Raw genomic sequence first — 22528 nt, forward strand, 5'->3', positions numbered from 1 at the left:
AACAGCACACTCCAGACTTTTTCCCTATACACTTGACTAGAAGTCTTCTCTGAGATTTGTCCTTCCAATAGCCCACACCCAGAGAATTGATTCACTAAGGATTTATTCCACACCTATGCTTGGTCTAGCGCTGAGTTTTCCTCAGGGAAGTGAATTATACATGGGCTCTGTCACAACCACATGCTTGAGTGGCTTGGTGTTACAAGGAGCTTGCTGTAGACACACAACCACACCTTGCAGCATAGCCCTCCCCCGTTTAATGCATTAATTCATTTTACATGGCGAGAAATTATTCAATTCTGTATAAAAGTCTCAGCAGTAGGAGGCAACAGTTTGGTGAGCTCATCCTTGTCTGATTTCCACTTATGCAATGATTTCAGATAAATCACTTCACCCTTCAGTGCTTTAGGTTTTTAATCTGCACAATGAACACACTACATTGACACTGCACTGTAACACTCTCAACAAGGCCTGGGACATGGGACTGTATTATAGTCAGAACAATTCTACGAATGTTGGACGATCCTTCCAGTATTTCCACTAGAATAACTAAATTCATTGGAGAATATCCAAAATGGATTCATACTTATAGTATATAGAATTCCAGGATATAGCAAATCATGTTTAGTGATGTTTCAGTGTTTTGTCATTGATTTGACCAGAATGTACTGAGAATTAACTTGAATTTATGACTGCAAAGTACTGGGCAATATTACATGCTCTGTAAATGCTAAATGTTATCATTTGTGGCTATGAATCTTTTATCTCCTCTTTTCTCACACCACTTTTCTTATTCCTGTCTAATTTCTGAAGTTTTCCTGCCTTGCCAACCCAAAATAGAAGTACACAGTCTCTACATTTCGTTGTCTCTTCCCAGAAGCTTCTCTCCAGCATTTCAAGGTTGGAAGGAATCTATCTCCTTGTTTTTCAGCATAGCTGTATCCATACTATCTCAGGCCCATTTATTTGCCAAGATCATTCAAAGACAACTCACCAGGGAAACCAGTGTGGCTGCAGCCCCCACAAATGCAGCAATAAACAGATGGAAGGTCATTTGGAACTGCAAGAGAGAGAATTGTTTCTTGCAACAGCAGAAACATACCCCACTATAAATTATGAATTCAACTTTTTGAGTCTGTTGATATATTTTCTGTGTTAATTCTGCATCTCTAACTAAATTTTCACTTCCTTCGGTATAGGCCTTCCATTCTTCAGTGTACACCATAGCACCTGGCCCCAAAACTCTCAGAACACAGAATATTCATAAAATAGTGTAGTGCTCCCGAATAACTAGCTAGTTCCCTACAGCTATGCCCTAGGCTGGGGCCCAAATTTTAAAGTCAATATTTAGGGATTTTTTATTGTTTTTGCTTTTGTTTAAAGGTGATCTCACTCTGTCACCCAGGCTAGAGTTGCAGTAGCATGATTGTAGCTCACTGCAGCCTCCAGTTCCAGGGCTGAAGTGATCCTCCTGCCTCAGCCTCCCACAGAGCTGGAATTATAGGCATGAGCCACTGTGCTCAACCTGCTTTCAAAGAAATAATTTATTGCCTTCCTTCCCAGGATTTACTTTTATTCCCCTGTCTCATTTGTGTATAATATCCAATCTCAATGTAGTGTACTTATTTTATCTCTCTTTAGAGATTAAGAAGTTCCAAACTGAAAATATTTTTAAAAATCTATGAATGTCTCTGTGCACAGCTCATTCTCTTGATAAGGCTTTTAACTAAAAGAATGAAAATGTTCATTAGGGAGATTTTTCATTAGGTTCTATCTTTACCTAAAGCTACATATTTCTCTTTTAAGGGGGGAAGGTTTGGAATTAAAGTCTTTATATGTAGCTCTAGAGAAAACAGGTGCTTTACCTTCTATGCTCACTGGTTCAGGCACACTCATTCAATATTTTGTAGAAGTCAATGTGTTAATTCTAAATCCAACAAAGAGACACTTTCATCCTTAAAACTGAAGGTCATGGGAAGAAATCTGTATGGTATTAGCCATTCCATTGTAAAATAACCCGGATAGCCCACTCACCTCAGCTGTTTTGCAGATGGACAGAAGGTTGGAGCCACAAACCTTGCCAGGGAAAGCATTCCATGGGAGAACACCTAAATAAGACACAAAAATCAGCCAGGGTAAGTTTTATGGAGTTATGGGACAACATGGGGGCTTTCCCCAGAGCCCTTCTTCCACCTCTAATCGTCTTGGCTGTAAAGTTGGATCTTGTCAACAATCAGGATCCTCTTTTCTAAAGATTCACAAAAAAAGAGAAGATGGCATTGAACAGCTGTGAAATCTTGTGTTTGTTACTGAAATGTACTGCTTTGGAGTTGGGAACAGCAGTCAGCTAGAGTAGAGCAGCATGAATGGCCAAGAAAACTCCCACCACTTCCCAGGGAAGAAAACTCTCTAGTTTCAGTAGGGAAGGATCAACAAACTAAGACCCAGACATTCACCATCTTATATTTTTCCCACAATCACCACCCTCTTTACCCTAAGAAATGAGCCAAATATATAGTGCTTCCATAGTGGGTAGGAGAGCCAAAGCATCCTGCCCTAACTCACCATACATTCTGGCATCAGCACAGAGACTGCCTATACTGGCAGAGGTCTTGCTGGGGAAGGCAATAGACTGGCAGGTGGTCCAAGTGTTGAAGTAAATGTACACAGGCACAGCAGAGCAGGCAAACACCAGGAGCCACACAACGGTCAGGGCATAGGTGATGCCCACAAACTAAAACGATTGACATGGGGTAGTTAGAAATCAGCATCAGCCTGCAGACATTGGAACACAAACTGGGAGATCCTGGAGTGGCATATGCCAGACAATGAAACCAGATTTCAGCGCTCTCCCCCAATGACATTAGTGAGCAGGGCACCTCTGCCAAGTGTCATTGACAGTATCTACTAGAGAACTGGCCCCAAGTGTAACAGAAGGTTGGGGGAGTGGGTGAGGGTTGGAGTGAGGAGGATCCCAGAGTTAGAGAGGCTTCAGGGGATTGTGGGGGGGGCAGATAAGGTGTAAAGAAATCAAAACAGATCTTGAAAGAAAGTCGTGCCAATTTGTGCCTTAGGCGGAGCTTAGAAAATGTTCCTTGTCACAGGAACATTTTTGTTCCCTAGTCATTAAACAAAGCCAATAGGAGATTTAAATTTCAGACAGCAAAACCTTTCTAAGCTAACTGCTGGCCACAAAAAAACATTGCCACAGCACATACATGTTCAGCCCCCAAAAGATCTTTAACTCCAGAGACTGAAAGCTAATGTTTAACTTACTAGAAGTATGGATAGCTCTCAGACAAAGATATCACTTTCACTATGTAGATTTACTCTAATTCCCTCTGGGACCTCCAACAGTGTAGGATCCCAAAATATCATGAATTTCACCTTGAAGTCAATTATTTAATTTCTATGATCCACCCTCCCTCACAGATCGGGTGCCCAAGTCTCAATCCCATGAGCACCATTTCTGACTCTTACACAGTCAGATCCACTCATGTGGTCCCTGCTAGAAAGGGAGTAAAGAGATACCAACAGATGGCTTAGAAATGATCTGATTGTACAAAGCATCCCACGTAATTCATGCTTTTTATTTTATTTTAAGATGAAATTTTCTAGGGAATCTTTGAAAAGTGAAACTAAGCTGGCTGGGCACCACGTTCTTCCTGACCTTTTCGTTCGACTGTAGCCATCGCTTCCTCACTCAAAAGCCAGGGTCCAGAGAGGACCCAGCCTTGGGTGGGGATGAGGCCACAGACTCACGCCCAATTGTCCCCCACCCCTTGTTATTGCCACAAAATCCTGAGGATGATCACCTTGTCGGGATGTCCTAGCCATTTTCCCAAACAATGACACACCCGCTCCAAAGAATGAGCTTGATGTTGGCCTCTGGAACCCCTCCCCTTCTGGCCCCCTGTTACCGTTGCGCTCAGGCCCTTGCCGCAGATGGTGGTCTTGTAGTCGCCAAAGATCTGCCTGACTGCGCCGGTGGTGTAGAAGCCCTCAGCCAGCAGGAGGGCCCCATAAAGGAAGAAGAAAGAGGCAGTTCCATAGATGACATACTGGAAGGCATGGATCCTGTATTGACAGATAGACAAAAGAAACCAGAACGTCTTATTCATTGAGGACCCAGTTCCTTTCTTGCATAAGTGAGATACACACCAAAGCGGGCACCTTAACAAGGGTAGGGATTCTTTACAGAAACCACTGGATTCCTCCTGCATGCTTCCACCTTCTCTCCATTGAAGTAAATGAAGACAGGGAGCATGTGACCAGAAGCACATGCTCCTCCCCCAACACCTTGCTTACCCTATGACCTGGCGAACCAGGGCCCTACTCTCCTTGTCTGACCCTTCAGAGATGCTATCTCACAGGAGAGAGGAGCTAGACAAGAAGGAAGAGGAATGAAGGAATGGGAACCTAACTTATTCTAGGAATAAGAGATGCTTAGTAATAAGCCTGAGCAGATACAAGCAGTGTGTCAAACCAATAGCAGCGACCCCACTGAGTTCAGTCACTGTGCTTCCCCTGGGTTCTCCATACCTACTGATGTGGAGTCTCAAACTCAGGCAATATTAACCACACCTAACAGAAGTCAGAACTCATATGAGAGGGAAAAGAGGGGGTGGGAGGGGACTGGCAGGCAGGCAGGCAGACTCCCCCCTTTTTTTGAGTTGGGGTCTCACTCTGTCATCCAGGCTAGAGTGCAGTGGCACAATCACAGCTCACCACAGCCTTGACCTCCTGGACTCAGGTGATCCTTCTGCCTCAGTCTTTTGAGTAGCTAGGACTATAGACACACTCCACCATGCTCCACTAAGTTTTTAATTTTTTGTAGAGATGAGGTCTTGCTATGTTGCCCAGCTTGGTCTCAAACTCCTGAGCTCAAGTGATCTCTTGCCCCGGCCTCCCTAAGCGCTGGGATTATAGGCTTGAGCCACTGCCCCCGGCCAGACCTCCCCTTTTGAATCTAGCAATCTGTACACAGAAGGAAAAATCCAGAATCCTGTCTAGTATAGGCAATACTATACTTGCCTGTCTATACAGTCAGGCAACTGTAGTAGGTAGCTCATGCCACTTAGACCTCTCTGCCAGCCCTGCCAGCCCCTATTTATCTCCAGGATGAAGAGAGGGGAAGAAAGATGGGTCTGTGCGGGAGGGCAGATACTTACACATTGATGAGATACTCATAGTCCTGGTAGTTTTTAGAGAAATAGGTCTCAATTAGCTTTTCCGTGCCAGTGAGGGCTTCATGTCCACAGCCACAGAACAGTGCCACCCCAAAAAAACACAATCCAGTGGCCACCAGGGAGGCAAAAGGGGCTCCTACCAGACATCTTGCACAGCACTCTAACAAGCCTAGGGAAGAAGGAGGGAAAACAGTTAGACAAGTGTAGCAGGTAGCTCATGCCACTCAGACCTCTCTGCCAGTCCAGCCCACATGTTCACAGGCTCAGAGAGGGTGGACACCACAGAGTCCAAAAACAGGAGGGGCTAGAGGTTTTGGTTTTTGGTATGTGAGATTGACCCAAAATTTGTTTCATTCTTGAAAATAAATCCTTACCTTTAATTGCCAGAATTTATGGTGCTTTAAAAAAAAAAACACTAAGGCTGAGCGTGTAATCCCAGAATTTTGAGAGGCAAAGATGAGAGGATTGCCTAAGCCCAGGGGTTTGAGACCAGCCTGGGCAATTTGGCAAGACCTTATCTCTACAACAAATTAGAAAAACTAGCCAGGTGTGGTGGCACACATCTGTGTTTCCATATACTTGGAAGGATGAGGCAGAAGGATCACCTGAGCCCAGCAGGTTGAGGCTGCGGTGGCCATAAGCATGCCACTGCACTCCAGCCTGAGTGACAGAGTGAGACTCCAACGCAAAAAAAAAATTCAGTAATTTAAATAGCAAACCAAATCAGTCCCTCCTTTCTTATTGTTCTGGTCTATTTGTTTGTTTGCTTGCTTGTTTTAGTCATTCATCAATTATTTGTGAAAGACCCACTGTGTGCACTAGGTGCCACATGGGACATGAAGATAGGAAAGACACAGACTTTTCCATATGGGAGTCTTTAGTTTCCTGAGGAAGAATTAGCTAGATAGACCTAATATTTTCTTTCGTTCTTTCTTTCTTTCTTTCTTTTCCTTTTTTTTTTTTTTTTGAGTTGGAGTCTTACTCTGTCACCCAGGCTGGAGGGTAATGGCACACTTACAGCCACTGCAACCTCAACCTGCTGGGCTCAGTTGATCTTTCTGCCTCAGCTTTCCAAGCAGCTGGAGCTACAGGCACGCGCCACCATGCATGGCTACTTTTTTTTATTTGTTGTAGAGATGAGGTCTCGCCAAGCTGCCCAGGCTGATCTTTAACCCATGGGCTCAGACAATCCTCTCACCTGAGCCTCTCAAAGTGCTGGGATTATAGGTGTGAGCCACCACATCCAGCCAGACCTAATATTTTCAACTAACAATTCCAGGCAGCCAAGTAAGTGGTAAATGCACTTGGAGTTCCAGGAAGAGATGAGTGCAGGCCAGAGATGTTGGTGTTGTCAGATAGGATTTGAGTGTGAAGAGCATTTTAGGTAGAGGAAACTTTGAAAATTTCTTGTTCCTAGATATTCCTGAACATCATGTATATTTGTTACAAGGAATCCTTGATTCTTCTTAGTCTAGATATGAAGAGAGCAGGCCAAAGAGAAGGAAGGAACTGGGATAGGACAAGAAATGATAACAGGAGAATTACTAATATTCACAATAATAGAAATACAAGCTTAATGACTTTTGGACACTTCGTATAGCTGGACACGTCATATAACTGTTTTGTTCCCCCCCCCCAATACTGCAGTTTGGCTAATGTCTCCACTCTCAGTCCTACACTGAGATTCTGTCACTACAGTTACAAACAGACTTTATACAAAGTCAGTAAAGCATTAAATGTCTTTCTGGCACTAGGGAAACACACCAAGGTCTGGAAACACAGGTGTCCTAAAGTGCTAAAAGTCCCTGAGGTCTCCAGACCTGGTATCCCAGGCTCCATAACAGTGTTGCTGAGAAAAGGAAAGGCACACAAGAAGTCATACACTCTAAAAGCAGCTGTGTCCCAAGTGCTAGTCCCATGCTCTAAGGCATCATATGGAATGAAACTTAGCAAATGCCAAGTAGACGACTAGCTAGAGGGGGAAATGGATGGCTCCCTCTGGCCTCTTGGCCAGATCCCTAAAATGCAGAAGAAATGAAAATATTAAGCTCTTCAGACAAAAAAATTCTATACACACACATGCACACTAACTGATTTATATAATATATATATATAGTATACACACACATAAATAATCAGCAAATATGCTGGGAAGCTGCTATTTCTGAATAAGCATGTTGTGATTCCTTGTAGAATAAAAATAAATTGAATTAATTTCTTAGACTTGGATCTTTATATTCAAGCATATTTCCATGCCAAGCCCACTTGTCTATAGGGTACTAGGGGAAAGGGGAGTCCTTTGCCTGACCCTTTTAATACTAGTACAGTTTCTTTTTAGCCCTGAGTGTTTGAACACCTGGTGATTTGCATGGCTGAATTGCATCAATGTGAACATATTCAGAAGGACCAAATTATCTCTACCATGGGAAAGCTGAGGTAGAAGGAATTGCCTCTGTTCTCAGAGCCACCAAAGGAATGAGTCTTATTACACACCATCCTCTGAAATGACAGCCCTTCCCTGGCTTTCAAAGAGCCTCTTCTTCAAAGATCCTTATATGTCACACCAGAGATGAGGCTCAGAAGCCTAAGCCAAGCAAAGTAGCTCACATTTGCAGCTGAACTGATTTTCTTTTCTTTTCCAAGAACTGAAGCGATGCTGCCAGAAAACTTGGCCTTTATGAGAAGCAATCAATTTGTAGTTGTGCTGCCAGAAGTAGAGGCTGAGTTTACTCAGCATGAACTTTTTAAGACTGGTCCATGGTAGAGGGCATGTACCTATGCCTGCATGCAAGCATGTGTACAAATATGCACATACCCATGTGTATACGAGAGAGAAAAACACAACAGCTGAAATTGATTGTTGTGCTTAAGAAACATTCCAGAAATGAATCTTCCTCTTTCTCAACGGGTTAAGATACTAAATTCATCCTGTAAGTCAAGAAAAGGAGCTTAGAAGTCAACTATCCAACCCCTCCCCACCCCCAAATTCTTAAACTGTTCTAGTAAAGAAGATCTCTGAAGTCTGGGGGTGTGGGGAGAGGAAGGTCAGTGACCCCGCTGTTCCCTCTCTCCCCAGCACAAGGTCAGGGCTTGGACAGAACCCTCTGTAGCTCCCCTGGACAAAGAAGCCTTGTTCTTCCCTGAGATCTCAGGAGCCTGATTGGTATTCTGCAGGGACCCGCAGGCCTGGGGGTGGGGAGGGGGTTAGACCCAGAGAACAATGGCAGGACTGTTTGTTTAGCCTAGGGTAAGGAGAGGCATCCACCCTAGCAAGTGACCATCCTGGGCCCACTTACTCACTCTAGTATTTTCATCTTGGAAGGGCTAAATGGCTGTGCAGGTGTGATCAGGGATAGAGAAACTTGACCTCTTGCTAAAATCAACAGAGAATTCCACTCTAAAGTTTAGCTTGTTTAGCTTATGCACCTTCCAGGGTTGTAAAGAGGAGAAGGAAAATCCTCTTGAGTATATCTGATCCCTCAGTCATCACCTGAATAAACTTAGAGTGTCATGGGTAGTGTTCTAACTGGGTGACAAAGGGCTAAGCCTTGGGAGCAACTCTGAATATGATATTCTTTCTTTTTATATCCATTTTTCCTCTATTTTCTTAGTGCTCAGATAACTTAGCACCCCTGTTTCTTCTCTACTGCTGCCCAAAGCAAGGGACAAGAAGGACATAGGCTTTAGTGAATCTCTAATGTGGAGTCTGAAATAAATGCTTTTCGATACTTCACTATCACTATTGAGCTCAGTTCAATAGTTCAACAATATCAGCATAAACATCAGATGTCCATCTCTTCACAATCGAGATGAAATGTTTGTTCTGGGGGCATTTAAGTCCAGCAGAAGTGAAGAATTTCAGTCTGTCCAAGCAAAAATCAAATGATGGATTCTAACTGGAGAAAATTCAGAACATGCAAGAAATTATCTTTTCATCAAAGTGGTTGACAATCAGAACATTCTGAGAAAAGTCCATTGGGTTTGCTTTGATTTTTCATAGCCCAAGAAATGTCCTTGAGTATGTGTGAACAATAGCCTACAGCCACAGACTCTCCATTTCAGAACCCCTCCTGGTTGAAAGAATGTGGGATTGATTCAGAAAGGCTGGGAGGGATTCTGGAGAAGTTCCTTGGCTCTCTCAAGAGATATTCTCACATTTCCAGGCTAAGTACAGACTACGACATGGTAGAGTTGGCATAAAATAACTATATTGTAATAACATTTCCCAGTGCAACTAAATTGGATTAAACTGCTTGACTTTGATGAGAGGTCATAGAGAAAAATAATGACTCCCTCCAGTGTTTTCCTTTCATTTCTATTTATGTGAATTCAGTACAACATTAAGCACATTAACAGTGACATAGACACTAGGAAAAACAGAAGGGAATTATAAGACCCAGTTTTTTCTTCAGAGGACTTATAATCTTGTCAGAGAAAGCAAACTTATATGTGTAAACCAGAACCCAAAGCTACCTATAATCAAGTGTGAAAATGGATATAACCAAGTCCTGTGGACAAAATGTGAACAAAGGGAAAGATCTGTTCAGGGTTAGCTACATTTATCTCAGTCTCCTGAAACAAGTCTAATCAATCTATGATAGAACTTCAAGTCCTTCTCACCAATGCTCTTCACCAGGGTCTGACAGAGATCCACAGGACCAATGTGACTTTCATACAGATCCAGGTCCATCAAGGGACTGTGTTGATCCTGATGCTGTTTCTTTAAGCAGGCACCAAGAGCCCCGGACCCTCCCTCCTTTCCCATGCCCTAGGCACACCTCAACGACCAGATCCATTATAGAAATTCAGTGTGACTCTGGGAACTCATCAAAGGGAGGAGAGGAAGGGCTTTCATCGAAAGGAATGGTAGAAAGAGACGAATTGTACCCTGCACAATTCCCAGCCTGTCCCTTGAATTCAGCTGACAAAGGGAGAGATAGAAGAACCCTATACAATAGTGCTAAACAACAGGCAGGCTCATTGAGTGAGAAACTGGCCCCATCTCCCTAGGTCTCAAATCTGCACTACAGTCTTACCCTCCTCCCAGAACCCATCCCTTAACCTCACCCCATGAACAGAGGCCTCCTTGATCAGGGCCTACAGTCGTTGACAAGGCCAGGATGCTAGAGTAGCCGTAACTGGTACTAGGGATGGATAAGGATCAATGGGTGGGTTCTAGGAGTAAAACAACAATCATCAGGAGGGGCCAGAGACAAACAAAGACTTTTGCTTCTGGTCTTATCTTGGTCAGACAAAGTCCTGCCTATAATCTTGTCTTTCTTGTATGATATCAGCATTTATACCACATTCAAGTACTGGGAAGTAGCTCTGCAGCCGCTGGGCCTGAGAATCCAAGCTTGCTGGATAGTCAAGTCATGTGGACAGGTTAACTAAAAAGGAATCTCAGTCTTCTCTTTTGACAGATATTATTGCCATGGCAATAGCATCTGGATCATCTTGTTTTCTACACTCTCCACTCCTCTTCAGAAACACACACACTCACAGAAAAAGATAGAGGAGAGAGATGTGCACATGCCATTTTATGTGCAAATGCTGACAGGTTGAGGTAGGAGCTTGATTGTTAAAACCTGTCCCTGACACACTGTGTCTACCTTGCCCACTTATAAGACGATGAAAGAGAAATAACAACCACTAAAGATAATAGTAGCCATACCTTGTTCCTCAGGTTGGTCACCCACCAATTCCTCCTCTCTCCTTGGTTACTGTGAAGCTGATCTGGGTAACCTTATTCCCTTCCTTGGGATGTCACTGACTCATTTTCCAGAGCCCTGCCTGGCAGATAACTCAGAGGCCAGTGCAGAGCTTAAAGATAGTCCTTAGGACCATATTGCAATAGCCAAGAGGAATTAATCAATCAGTATTTGCTGAGTTTGTATGTAACTTTGGCACTGGTGGGACCTGGGACTGGAAAAGAAAGAGAAAGTTGCTCTGTTCACCTACTGATCATGCCACTGCCTTCACTTGATCTGTAGACCTGAAGTGCTGTGGGCAAGGAGGGCATTCCTCCCATTGCTTTCTTTCAAGACAAGAGCTATACCCAGAGGTTGGCTTTCAAGGTTTCAAGGTGATAGACAAAAAAGCAACCAGGGAAAAGATGCCACTGGTTGGGGTTCTACTTTATTGGGTTTGGAGACTGTATTTCCCCCACACACAACTCCCAGGGCTAAGGTTGTCACTACTCAGCACTGAGAAAGCAGTTCTAGTTGTCAGGCTGTTGGGTAAACTTCTAGCTTTTCTAGCTAAAGCCTAGAAGAAATACCCCCAAAGCAGTACAGACCTTTCTTTCCATCTGTGTAGCTCTCTAAGAGCTGCTAGGCTCTGTAGGGCTGAGGTGAGAAGTGGAGTGGGGAAGGCCATTCCTGATTATTTTAGTCAGTAACTCTAAAAAGAGTGAGTGAACCTGCTGGGTTGAATCTGGTTTATGTTTGCACATGGCATTCTTGTGGCATCCCCGCCATCTTGATAGGATTCAATTAGTCTTCAAGTGTTGTGTAAAACTGGACCCCTGCTCTGCCGCCACACTTTTTGCCTGTGCTACACCCACGTACACCAAGCCAGTTCAAGCTACACTGCTCAGCAAGCAGCCACTTTTAGAGGGAAGCATCACAGTCTGGTTACCAAGGTAACAGCCACTGTTGTAAAGCAACAACAGGCTTGCAGAAGCCAATGTTTTGCTGTTCAGTAATGGCACTGTGTTACTGAGCAGAGAATAATCATTTACTGCTCTTTAACTCCTTTCCGGTTCTATTGTTATCCCAAAGATTCATTTGAAACATTTCCCTTACAAATTGAGACAAAGTTTAATGCGTTACTATCATTTTACCATACACATTTTATACTGACACTACTGAATTTAATGTTCATCTTTGCTTCTGATCCTAAGGGATTCTATATGGTTGAAGTAGTAAACTTCCTGTTCCTGAAGGTGATTAAGCAGAGGCCGTATGAACGTTTAATTGGTTGTTGTAGAAATGAATCTTGCATTCGTGGTTGGCTCAGACAACTTCTAAAATTTCTTCCATTCTCAGATTCCATGATATAATTTGTCTGCTGCAATTGTTAAATAGCAACACACTCTGCATCAGAAGTAGTAGCAGTTCAGTACCTTGTTAGAGATGGTCTATAATTCAAAGTATTGGCGATAACTCTTAGTTACTGAAACTGAAAACTCAGTAGCTGCTCCATTATGAGTACCTGGTCCAAGTATTGCCCACTCCCTGGAGCTGGGGCCCAATACCTGTCCTCAGTGGTGTCCCATCTATAATTTCACCTGGAGGACATCATCCAGCTTTTAGAACAGGAAACTGGCCCTATGATTACCTTATTTGTTCCTGCCTTTCCTCAGGGATGTAATTTCCTAAGGATGTAATATTCAACATCCTTCTTTACTCCCTCTCTGCTATTAATGCACAGCCTACCCAATCGTTGCCCTGACATTAGATAAGGTTCCTGATAGGGTTCTTCAGGGCAAGAACTGAGCTCTCCCATAATTCATCTCTCACCTTGCCACACTTGGTCAAGTGATTCCAAGCACACAAAGTACATACAAATAAAATCCAACCACCTTGGAAAGAATAAGAATTGGCATGCATACACATTATTGTATAATAATTGGTATTACATGATTTACAATTGTTATAGATCTTGCCCATTTTCAAAGGGCTTCTACATCATTATTACTTGCATATTACAACTCTGAAAGTAGACAAATCAGTTATTGCTATCTCCATTTTCCAAATAATGAAGTGGTGATTCACAGTGACCTGCCCAAGGTAACACAGTTCATAAGTGGCAGCTCTGGGATTCATACACGATTGTTCTGACTCCTTGTCCAATGCTGTGCCCTCTTAACTGTCCTACCTGATTACATGCTTCAAAGAGCTCTCTCAGTGTTTCATGATGAAATAGCCTAAAGATCAAACCTGCTTAATATAAATGAAAACTGATCTCTGTGGATGTTGTCTACTGAGCACTACATTTGATGGAGAATTCATGGGACTATTGAGTCCCATTTCACTCAGGATACATTCAAGCTGCTACCCTTGTTCTGCCAAATAATAAGCAATGTCTACATGACTCTGTGGCATCCTATATGGACAAAGATTCTTGTGCTCCACACACCTTACTCTGAGTAGACACTCCCAGCTACCAGAGCTTCATAGCTTCTCTTTTTGTTCATGGAACCTAGAGAAGCCCTCAACCAACTCAGCAAGAGCCCTGAGTTTTCAGCAGCCACCCTGTCATAACAGAGAGCCCTTGAGAAGGCTAAGTCTGTGATATTTGCTAGAAATGGTAGCCCATATATGTGCATCACATGCACACATACCCCTACCCACCTTTGTCTCTCATGGTAAAGTCATTGAGGACTTTACTTTCATGTCCTGAACCTGAGAATGGTCTCCTCAGCTATGGTTAAGCTTGAGTCCAGCTTCACAGATTCCCCATCTTCCTATTGATGCCAAACATGGTCCAATGTTGGCATCAAGCAAGCACTTATTTTGTACATCTGAGAGTTAGCCAATACTCCAGAAGAACCAGGGGTGCCAGCAGATCCAGCTATTACCGGGGCCTTAGAACCAAGGGAAAAGAGAAGGTAGAGGGAAGTGAGGGGGTAGGAGGACACATGACCACATCCATCCTCCAGGGCACTTTCCAAGAATCTGTGAGACTCTCCATGTGCTGCTGGAATTCTCTGGCAATAAAGCATCATGCTCAGTATAGCAGAGAAGGAGTTAATCTAATAGAATGCTAAGGAATTAAAAAAGAAAACAAGGGCCAAAACACAAGTCATTAAAACCACAGGAAACTCTGAGCCCCAAAGTTGGAAATTCTCTTGTGAATTCCTGTGCCTGCTCGAATCTTCAATGCTAAAGTTTTGGAAACTCACCCATGTCTTTGGGACTCTGACTCCAATTGTAGCCGGCTGGCTAGTCTGCTATGCGGCTGACTTTGTTCAGCTGGAAGGATCCTGGTCTCTCCAGTCTCCTTCTTCGGTCCTTTACTTTTTCTCGCTGAGTATCTTTGTCCTCTTCTCCTGCAATGAAAAGGGCTTTCTGATTGACAGCCAATCCCCTTAAAGGAACAGGCCTGTTTTCCTCCTCTTCTCCTCCTCCCTTTCTCCTCCCCTAGTCCCCACCTCCTCAGGGATACTCCCTTCTCTGAGTGCTCCATCTTCTCTTTCTGGCTTTCACTGCCAATTGTTTCATTTTCTTTTCTTTCTTTTTTTTCCCTTGTTTTCCCTAAGGCTTTCCTGGAATTTCACTTTGCTGCAGAGACATCTGGAAATGTGGATTGGGGATAGAAATAAAATGAAGAGGTCCTGGAAGCCTCCAACTTATCCTTGGGTCTATTTGGTGTGCGATGTGGCAGCACCAACATGAGAAGCCATGAAATTGGGAGCCCTGACCGGGAGTCAGGGTCAAACACCTAGATGCTATCTCTCAGAGTCCTTCCAAATCTGTCCCAGCCCCCCATCACTCCAAGCCACCCTTGGTCCTGCCCAACTTTCTCTTCCCCCCAACTCCAGGGCAAATAAGCACCCTCCCACCCACACACACACCACCCAACTCTAGAAACACAATAGAGAAGAAAAATGTGTCCTTTAAGATAATTTCCTCCAAATCCTTCTCTGTCTCAACTGAATGAGGACAAGATGCAAGCCATTGATTCCACAGTCAGATTGTGACCAAGCTGGGGAAAGCTAGAATTGTAATAATTTTATAGCTAGGATAACAGAGACTCAGAGGGAGGCAAAACCTGTGCAGGTTCACAGAATAGGCTAAAGAAAAGACCAGGATCAAAGATATGGGTGATTTTCAAGGAGGATAAATGACTTTGAGACAAATCAATAACACAATCTGGGAATTAGGTAGTCAATATTCCATCCTGAGAATGTGATATCTTCATCAGAAAGCTGAGGCCAGGCTGGCAAGAGGCAAGGAATGGGTCGCAGTGAAGCAGCGGGTGGCAGCTAGGATAGAGAAAAGGAGGAATGAAATATAGTCGTCGCTTCAGAGAAAGAAACACTGAGAAAAAAAATGGCCAAGCAACAAAAACGGGGAAACACTATATAAAATCTGCCTCACCAATAAGTTATTTCTAAAGACTGTAAAGGTATTTGAATGCCTAGTGCTAGGTGGGATTAACCTGGAAAGGTTTTCTAGAGCCAGTGAGCTCCTTGTCAGTGTCCTCTCTTCAAAAGTCTCAGAGAGGCACAGCTCTCTTGACCTGGAGGCCAGCATTCTCCCATGGATGGCCTTTAAGGAAACTGGTTGACATGTAGCAGGAGGGGGACCTGTTGGAAGACTCCAAGGAAGGAAGGTATGGTCTCCCAGAACTTTTCCTGTCGCTTTGCTTTGGGGAAAGGGAGGAGGAAGCTACTGAGAAGAGCCTCCAACCTTCTTGTTGGGGGAGAGAGGCAAAATTGTGTCTTACAGTTTTCTCTTTAAGCTGTGACCTTGGCCACATTTCCAGCTTGGGCTCTGCTGTTCAGAAATGGGTGAATCTTCGGCAGATGCCCCTGTGGGGTCAAATCCTGCTGTGTTTGAGGCTTGCTCAGCGTCCTAGAAATCTAGGTTCTCTGCTCTTATACCAGCCCCAAGGAGAAACCATCCATGGAAATGTCCCTCGCTGAACAATATAGCAGTCAGTAGCTTTCCAGAGCATACTAAACTAAAACCACATGACTGGTGAAAAAGGATCCTAGGGCCTCTGCCCTCCCCAGCCCTGCTCTCCAGCCATAGACTTGTGCCTGCTGTAGAAAGTCAGTTATAGGATTGTGCCAGCAATAAACTTCTGGATGGTCATTGTCAGAATAGCTCTGGACAAGGGGGAGGACCAAGAGCAAGAAGTCACCAAAGTGTGAGCTGAGCTCATTAGATGGCAGAAGGAGCTGAGCTCAAACTTGAGGGGTTCTGATTTAGGAATTGAGAGAGACGATCCTTCAAACAGATGAGACAGCTCTGCAGGCAGGGGGACTTCCTCAGACCTGGCCCTCACAAAAATATTCCCCTGGCTTCTCAGCAGCAGCTTTAGGGACAGCTAGGCTACTCAGAAGAAAATGTGTGTTCCCAATAAACTCAGTTACCAAGTTACCAGCCACATTCCCCTAACACACATTTATCTTCACCTTTTCTCTCTCTTCGTGTTCTTTGATGAAGCAGATCTTGCCTCTGCTTTGTTCTTATGCCCAGGGTGAGGAAAGAGGTTCAGCCAGGTGACTGTGTCATGCCCACTGTCCCCAGTGCCCTAAGATTTCCAATCCCTGGGCTCTAGTGTGCTCCAGGCACTCTGTACATCTAACACTCTGCTTGTTCTCAGAGTGTTCTCAACAATCCCTACAGCCCTCATAGGGTTTCTTTCTAAGTCTTCAAGAGGCCATTTTTATCCACCCACCCCCAACCTATTTCTGTGATTCTACATCCATTGGTTCTGCTGGGTGCCCTTGGCAAAATGTTCTCAAGTCCAGCTGGGCTCCCAGCAGTGCCCAGGGATTCCTCAAGAGGGCACTGCCAGCCTTCTTGGTGGCAGCCTGCTGCCTGTACTGAGTGCCTGTGGGAACAATGCAGAATTGTATGAAACTCGTAAACAGTTTGTTTCATGTAATTTCGATGGTACCTCAGAGAATCTAAGCCTTCTTAATTATAACTTGGTTTGGTTGTGCAGTTTCTTGCAAATAACTCCAAAACATTTGGATCTTATCTCCACCCTCTGCTCTGCAATCCTGTATCATTAGACTCTTGAAGGCCACAGAGCAAGTGGGGTCGCTTTGCTCCATTGTGTAGACTGAACTCTGAAACTCAGAGAATTTCTGCCAGGAAATTAGATAAAGGCTCAAGTACCCAATCCGGTGGTCCAATTTTCCCTATCCATATAGATCATAAGGGGAGAAAGAGAAGGCACAGTACCACTGAGAGCCTGGGGTCACTTGCTGGCATTTGGGCTTCTGTAGCCAAAACTCTGCTTCTCCTTCCTAAGATAACGTCTTCCCAGACCAAATTTGGGAAGGCAAATGGATGCTTCTTACAGCATTTCTAACCCTTACATAAAAAGCTGGCTGGCAGGCAGGAAGTATATTATGTCCTATGTACTTGTGACTAGAATTTTTCACCTCCCAACTTCATGGTAATTGGCTAGGCTATGACTTTCTGGCCAAGAGAACGGAGGTCTGAAAGCCAGAGATGTCACATACTTTGAGCTGGTGTGGGGTGGCTGTGGGAGAGTAGAGGGTACTCTTCTGCCTCTCCTGAAGATTCAACCAGCAGTGTGAGGATGGATGGGGCAGGTGATTAATTGAATGTATAGTTGTGAGAAGGAGATGCTCATGACTTGGGGGTAAAGTAAAAAGTAACCTAGAAACCAAAATAATCAGATGAGTAAACTCAGGAGAAGAGTGCCTGAAGGAGTACCATATAGCTACTAACAATGTGGAGAAACCAGCAGTCCACAGACTCCACCTCCACCACGATGAAAACTTGGCCTGGCTGGACATGGTGGTTCATGCCTATAACCTCAGTACTTTGGGAGTCCAAAACAGAAGGATTGCTTGAGCCCAGGAGTTTTAGACCAGCCTGGACAACATAGTATCTACAAGAAAAAAAAATCAGAAAAATTAGCTGGTCGTGGTGATGCGCACCTGTAGTCCCAGCTACTCAGGAGGCTGAGGAGGAAGGGTCACTTGAGCCCAAGAGTTTAAAGAGAACCCAGGGTGAGCCATGATCATGCCACTACACTGCAACCTGGGTGACAAAGTGAGACCCCAACTCAAAAAAAGAAAAGAAAACTTGACCAGTTTTGGCAGGGTGTGCCCCTGCAGAGACAATGTACACTTGATATGCTCTCTGAGCAAAGAAGATATAAGATTACTATCTTTGGCTGTCAAATACTTACCTGACTCTGGAAGACCAATATTGTTTGTTCCATGTGACTGCTGGAATACAGAGACAGTTTTTCCAATGTCACTCAGTAGGCAAGAGACAGAGCCACCTCTAGAGAATGCCTCTCTCTAGACTCACTGCTTGAAAGTTGCCTGGAAGATTGTTCTGCTGTGAAAGAATGTTTGAATAGAGAGTCTCTGCCTTGAGCGAGAACAGCAGGGGAAGAGAGAATGGACAGGATTCAGGCTGCCGTGGCTCAAGTTTCCAATCTTCTATACTTCTCAGACGAAGTAGGAGGTCCATGTTCAAAACGAAGGGCAGAGACAAGTTTCCTGCAGTTTGCAGGATCAGTGGGATTCCAAATCAGTCAGTGGACGTCAGGGAATATTTGATGATATTAAGGGCTTTTTTGTTCGATTTGTTAGGTGTAGTACTATCACAAAGTGATTATTTTTTTTAAAAAAGGTCTTTGTCCATTGAATATGCTTAGAGAAATATTTATAAGGAAAATATCATGATGCCTGGAGTTTCCTCTTTCCAGAAAAATTTAGTAACAAGGTTAGATGAAATAAAATTGGTCAAATGTTGGTAATTATTGAAGATGGGTGATGGGTACATGGAGGTTTGTTATACTATTTTCTCTAGTTAGTGCACGATTGAACATGAGATCAGAAAAGCTGAGTCATTAAAGTTAAGCTTCAGACTAATCCAGAAAGCATTTTCAAGATATTTCTGGAAGAATGCTTACAGCCCGGTGAGAGTGGCCGTTTCTGGGGGAGGAGACTGGGGGTTTTGAGTAAGAGGGGGACTTTTCACTCTATGCCCTTTAGTATGGTCTGGAATTTATAATTTTATTCATTTCTGGCTTCATTAAAAATCTCATTTGAAAAGTCCTTCAGGCTGCGTTGAGAGACAGTAGTGTGCAGCCCCCTCAGGTTTGCTCCACTATCCTCAGGTTATTGACGCCCTTGCTGTGGCAGGTTGGCCAGATTTCACTTCGCACACACGTTCTGGTACACCCTTCTTCTTTCCATGTCTCTGAAACACTGACTTATTGTGAAACACAGACTGTCCCTAGCCTCAGGAGAGGATTCCCAGGAACTTCTCCAGAGACACAGCCGAATTAGGAAGAGGAATTGCTGCTCCTGCCCTGTACCCTGTGAAAGAAGACATGAGCCCTTGAAAGCCAGAAAAGTCCTCAGTCCCAGAGGCAGCCTTCCAGAGGAAGAGGGGCCCTCCTTACCCCTCTACTGGATCCACAAAAATTGAGCTACATCTCCTCCCGAAGAGACTGGCTCTGGCAGCCACTCAGGCCTCCTCCTTTCAAAGTCACTTTCCACTGCAGGCTTTTCAGAGATATGATTCCACCCCCTCCAAAATGCTAATAACAGTAATAATAATAATAATAACAACAATAATTTTCTGTTCCTTTCCAAGAAACCAGGCCAAACCCTTCAGCTCTGGCTGCTTGGTTGGTTGAAAAGTGTCACTCAGCCGGGCTCAGTGGCTCAACCTGTAATCCTGTGCCTTTGGGAGGCTGAGGTGAGTGGATTGCCTGAGCCCGCGGGTTCGAGACCCGCCTGGGCAACTTGGCGAGACCTCATCTCTACAATAAGCCAAAAATTAGCCGGCTGTGGTAGCGCGTGCCTGTAATTCCGGCTACCTGGAAGGCTGAGGCGGAAGGATCGCCGGAGCCCAGCGGGTCGAGGCTGCGGTGACCAGAAGCGGCCACTGTACTCCAGTCTGGGCGACAGTGAGACTCCAACTCAAAAAAAAAAAAAAGAAAAGTGTCACTTTGGGCTGTGGGTGAAAACTCAACCCAAAGCTGGGCTCCTGTGGAACAGACTATTCTAACCTTGAGGCTGAGGTACCTTCCTTGGAAAACTGTGCCACCAGCCAGTATAGAGAAGAAGGGGAGCCCAAGTTCTGCCTGCTGAGAGCTGCACACTCCAGGTAAGCACAGATTATGTTGCCAGAGCTTAGAGCAAACACCCCACACAGTGACTCGCCCTGCCCTAACCTGCTTTTCCCCTCTTCCTAGGTCAAATCCAGGAGGAACCCTGGGCAACTGCACTCACCGTCAGCGTGGGCCCAAGTGATAACCTATATCCTGGAGCAAGGAGAGAAGAGATCTGCTGCCTCCCTCTGCCTCTGTGTAGAATGGAGCAGGCTCTAGGCAGTAGGGATCCCCCATCCTCCAACAATTCCTTTCCAACTCTCCAATCCTCACCCCGTTGCTGTGGAATTTTCTATGATAGCCAGGAGTTCATGAGGGGCACTGGGCCCTGAAGCTGAGGACGTCTGCAGGCTCAGTGAGCTGCCCACCCCCAATCCCCCACAGTAGAGGGGGTTAATGCATCTTGCATCCTGGTCTGCCCCTTCCCAGGCTGTGGGCACCCTGGCCTTCAGAGAAAAATAGTTTCTTTTTTAAGTACAATTAGTTCAAAACCATAAAGTCTAAGGAGTGATTTCCCCCGGAGGACCCTCCAAAGAGGGTTTTACATGCTCCTCGGGTATCCTTGAAAATCCTTCGAAATTTCTAAAGCACTGCAATTATTTCCACAGGCTGAATCCAGCAGTTCTTGGAAGGGTTTCAAAGGATACAGTGGCACCAGCTCCCTGTAGCCTCTCCTCCTCACAGCAGAATCCTTCAAAAAGAGAAGCAGTTTCTCACTGGGATATCATCTCTCCCCTGGTTCTACCGCTGCATCCCAGCCACAGAGAGTTTATTCAGTTCTCTGTCCAAGAAACCCCCTCCAAGGAGCTGGCTTCAGGGAGAGCCACTAAACCCAAGCTACAAACCTAAAATGCCAATAGCGTTCTCCATTCTCAGGCAGAAGCTATTCAGCAGACCTAAAATATCTTCAAAAGAGGTGACATGGAGGTGGGTGGTAGATACTTGGGTGGGGCTGGCTCTTCCAGCTAGAGCTGGCTTTGGAGTAATTCCGGGGTTTCCTGGAACTAACCATCTTCCTCCACTGATAACTGAACAAGAGAAGAGTTATTAGAATTGCAGCATGAAGGATTTTAGATAGATATCAAGTGGGCCTTCCAGATGATTAGGACTTTTTATGAGCAGTAGAAAACAATGGTTAAGGACATAAACTAAGCCAGGTTCAGTGGCTCAGCCTGCAATCCCAGCACTTTGGGAAGCCGAGGCGAGTGTATTGCCTGAGCCCATGGGTTTGAGACCAACCCAGGCAAATTGGCAAGACCTCGTCTCTACAATAAATTTTTAAAAATTAGCTGGGCATGGTAGCATACACCTGTAGTTCCGGCAACTTGGAAGGCTGAGGTGAAAGGATTGCTGGAGCCCAGCAGGTCGACGATGGGGTGGCCGTGGGGTGGCAGTGAGTGTGCCACTGCACTCTAGCCTGGGTGACAGAGTGAGACTCCAACTCAAACAAAAAAAAAAAGAAAAAGAAAAAGAACATAGACTCTGAAGTCACTCATATCTGGGCTTGATATCAGCTCCATCAAATACCAGCTCTTTGACTTTGGGCAATGAGGCAATAATTTAACTTCTCTGAGACTCCAAAATCCAGCGCCCCTTCTTGATAAAAACCCTCGAACATCTGGGCATACATGGAATATACCTCAAAGTAGTAAAAGCCATCTACGAGAAACCCACAGCCAGCATACTCCTAAACGGACAAAAATTGGAACCATTTCCCCTGAAAACTGGAACAAGACAAGGATGCCCACTCTCACCCCTCCTGTTCAATATAGTGTTGGAAGTCCTGGCTAGAGCAATCAGAGAAGAGAAGGCAATCGGGGTATCCTAATAGGAAAAGAGGAAGTCAAGTTATCTCTCTTTGCAGATGACATGATCGTGTACCTTGAAAACCCAAGAGAATCTGTCAAAAACCTCCTTACACTGATAAAGGCCTTCGGCAAAGTCTCAGAATATAAAATAAATGTGCAAAAGACAACCGCATTTCTTTACACCAATAATAAACAAACAGAAACCCAAATTAAAACACAATTCCATTCACAATAGCCACCAAAAAAATGAAATACCTTGGCATCTTCCTAACCAGAGATGTGAAAGACCCTTACAATGAAAATTACAAAACACTGCTCAAAGAAATCAAAGGTGACACAAACAAGTGGAAAAATATCCCATGCTCATGGATTGGAAGAATCAACATTGTGAAGATGTCCATCCTACCTAAGGCAATCTACAGATTTAATGCAATACCCATCATATTACCAGCAACATTATTCTCAGACTTAGAAAAAAACAACACAAGAATTCATATGGAAACACAAGAGACCAAGAATAGCCAGAACAATCCTCAGCAAGAAAAACAAAGCAGGTGGTATCACATTACCAGACTTCAAACTTTACTATAAAGCTACAATCATCAAAACAGCTTGGTATTGGTATAGGAACAGGCATATAGATCAATGGAATAGAATTGAGATTCCAGAAGCAAACCG

General features: G+C 44.4%; 1 protein-coding gene across 5 annotated transcripts in view; it reads right to left on the minus strand.

The window, feature by feature from the left end:
• The window catches only part of PLP1 (proteolipid protein 1), a 29059-nt gene that overhangs the window by 2201 nt on the left and 4330 nt on the right, over positions 1 to 22528 (minus strand). The window contains exons 2-8 of one of the 5 annotated variants that reach the window (XM_021707338.1): positions 17354 to 17356; positions 14098 to 14206; positions 5172 to 5358; positions 3816 to 4077; positions 2566 to 2734; positions 2035 to 2108; positions 995 to 1060 (exon numbers count right to left, since the gene is read on the minus strand). In XM_021707338.1, coding sequence (XP_021563013.1) covers positions 995 to 1060; positions 2035 to 2108; positions 2566 to 2734; positions 3816 to 4077; positions 5172 to 5358; positions 14098 to 14101 — 762 coding nt within the window. In that variant the 5' untranslated portion in view covers positions 14102 to 14206; positions 17354 to 17356. Of the gene's footprint in view, positions 1 to 987; positions 1061 to 2034; positions 2109 to 2565; positions 2735 to 3815; positions 4078 to 5171; positions 5359 to 14097; positions 14305 to 16338; positions 16351 to 17353; positions 17357 to 22528 lie in introns of those variants that run through there. The other 4 variants (XM_021707341.1, XM_021707340.1, XM_008074635.1 and 1 more) reach the window with 4 other exon arrangements.

Source organism: Carlito syrichta, unplaced genomic scaffold, assembly GCF_000164805.1.
Source record: "Carlito syrichta isolate Samal-C Ts95f unplaced genomic scaffold, Tarsius_syrichta-2.0.1 Scaffold316537, whole genome shotgun sequence".
Taxonomy (NCBI): Eukaryota; Metazoa; Chordata; class Mammalia; order Primates; family Tarsiidae; genus Carlito; species Carlito syrichta.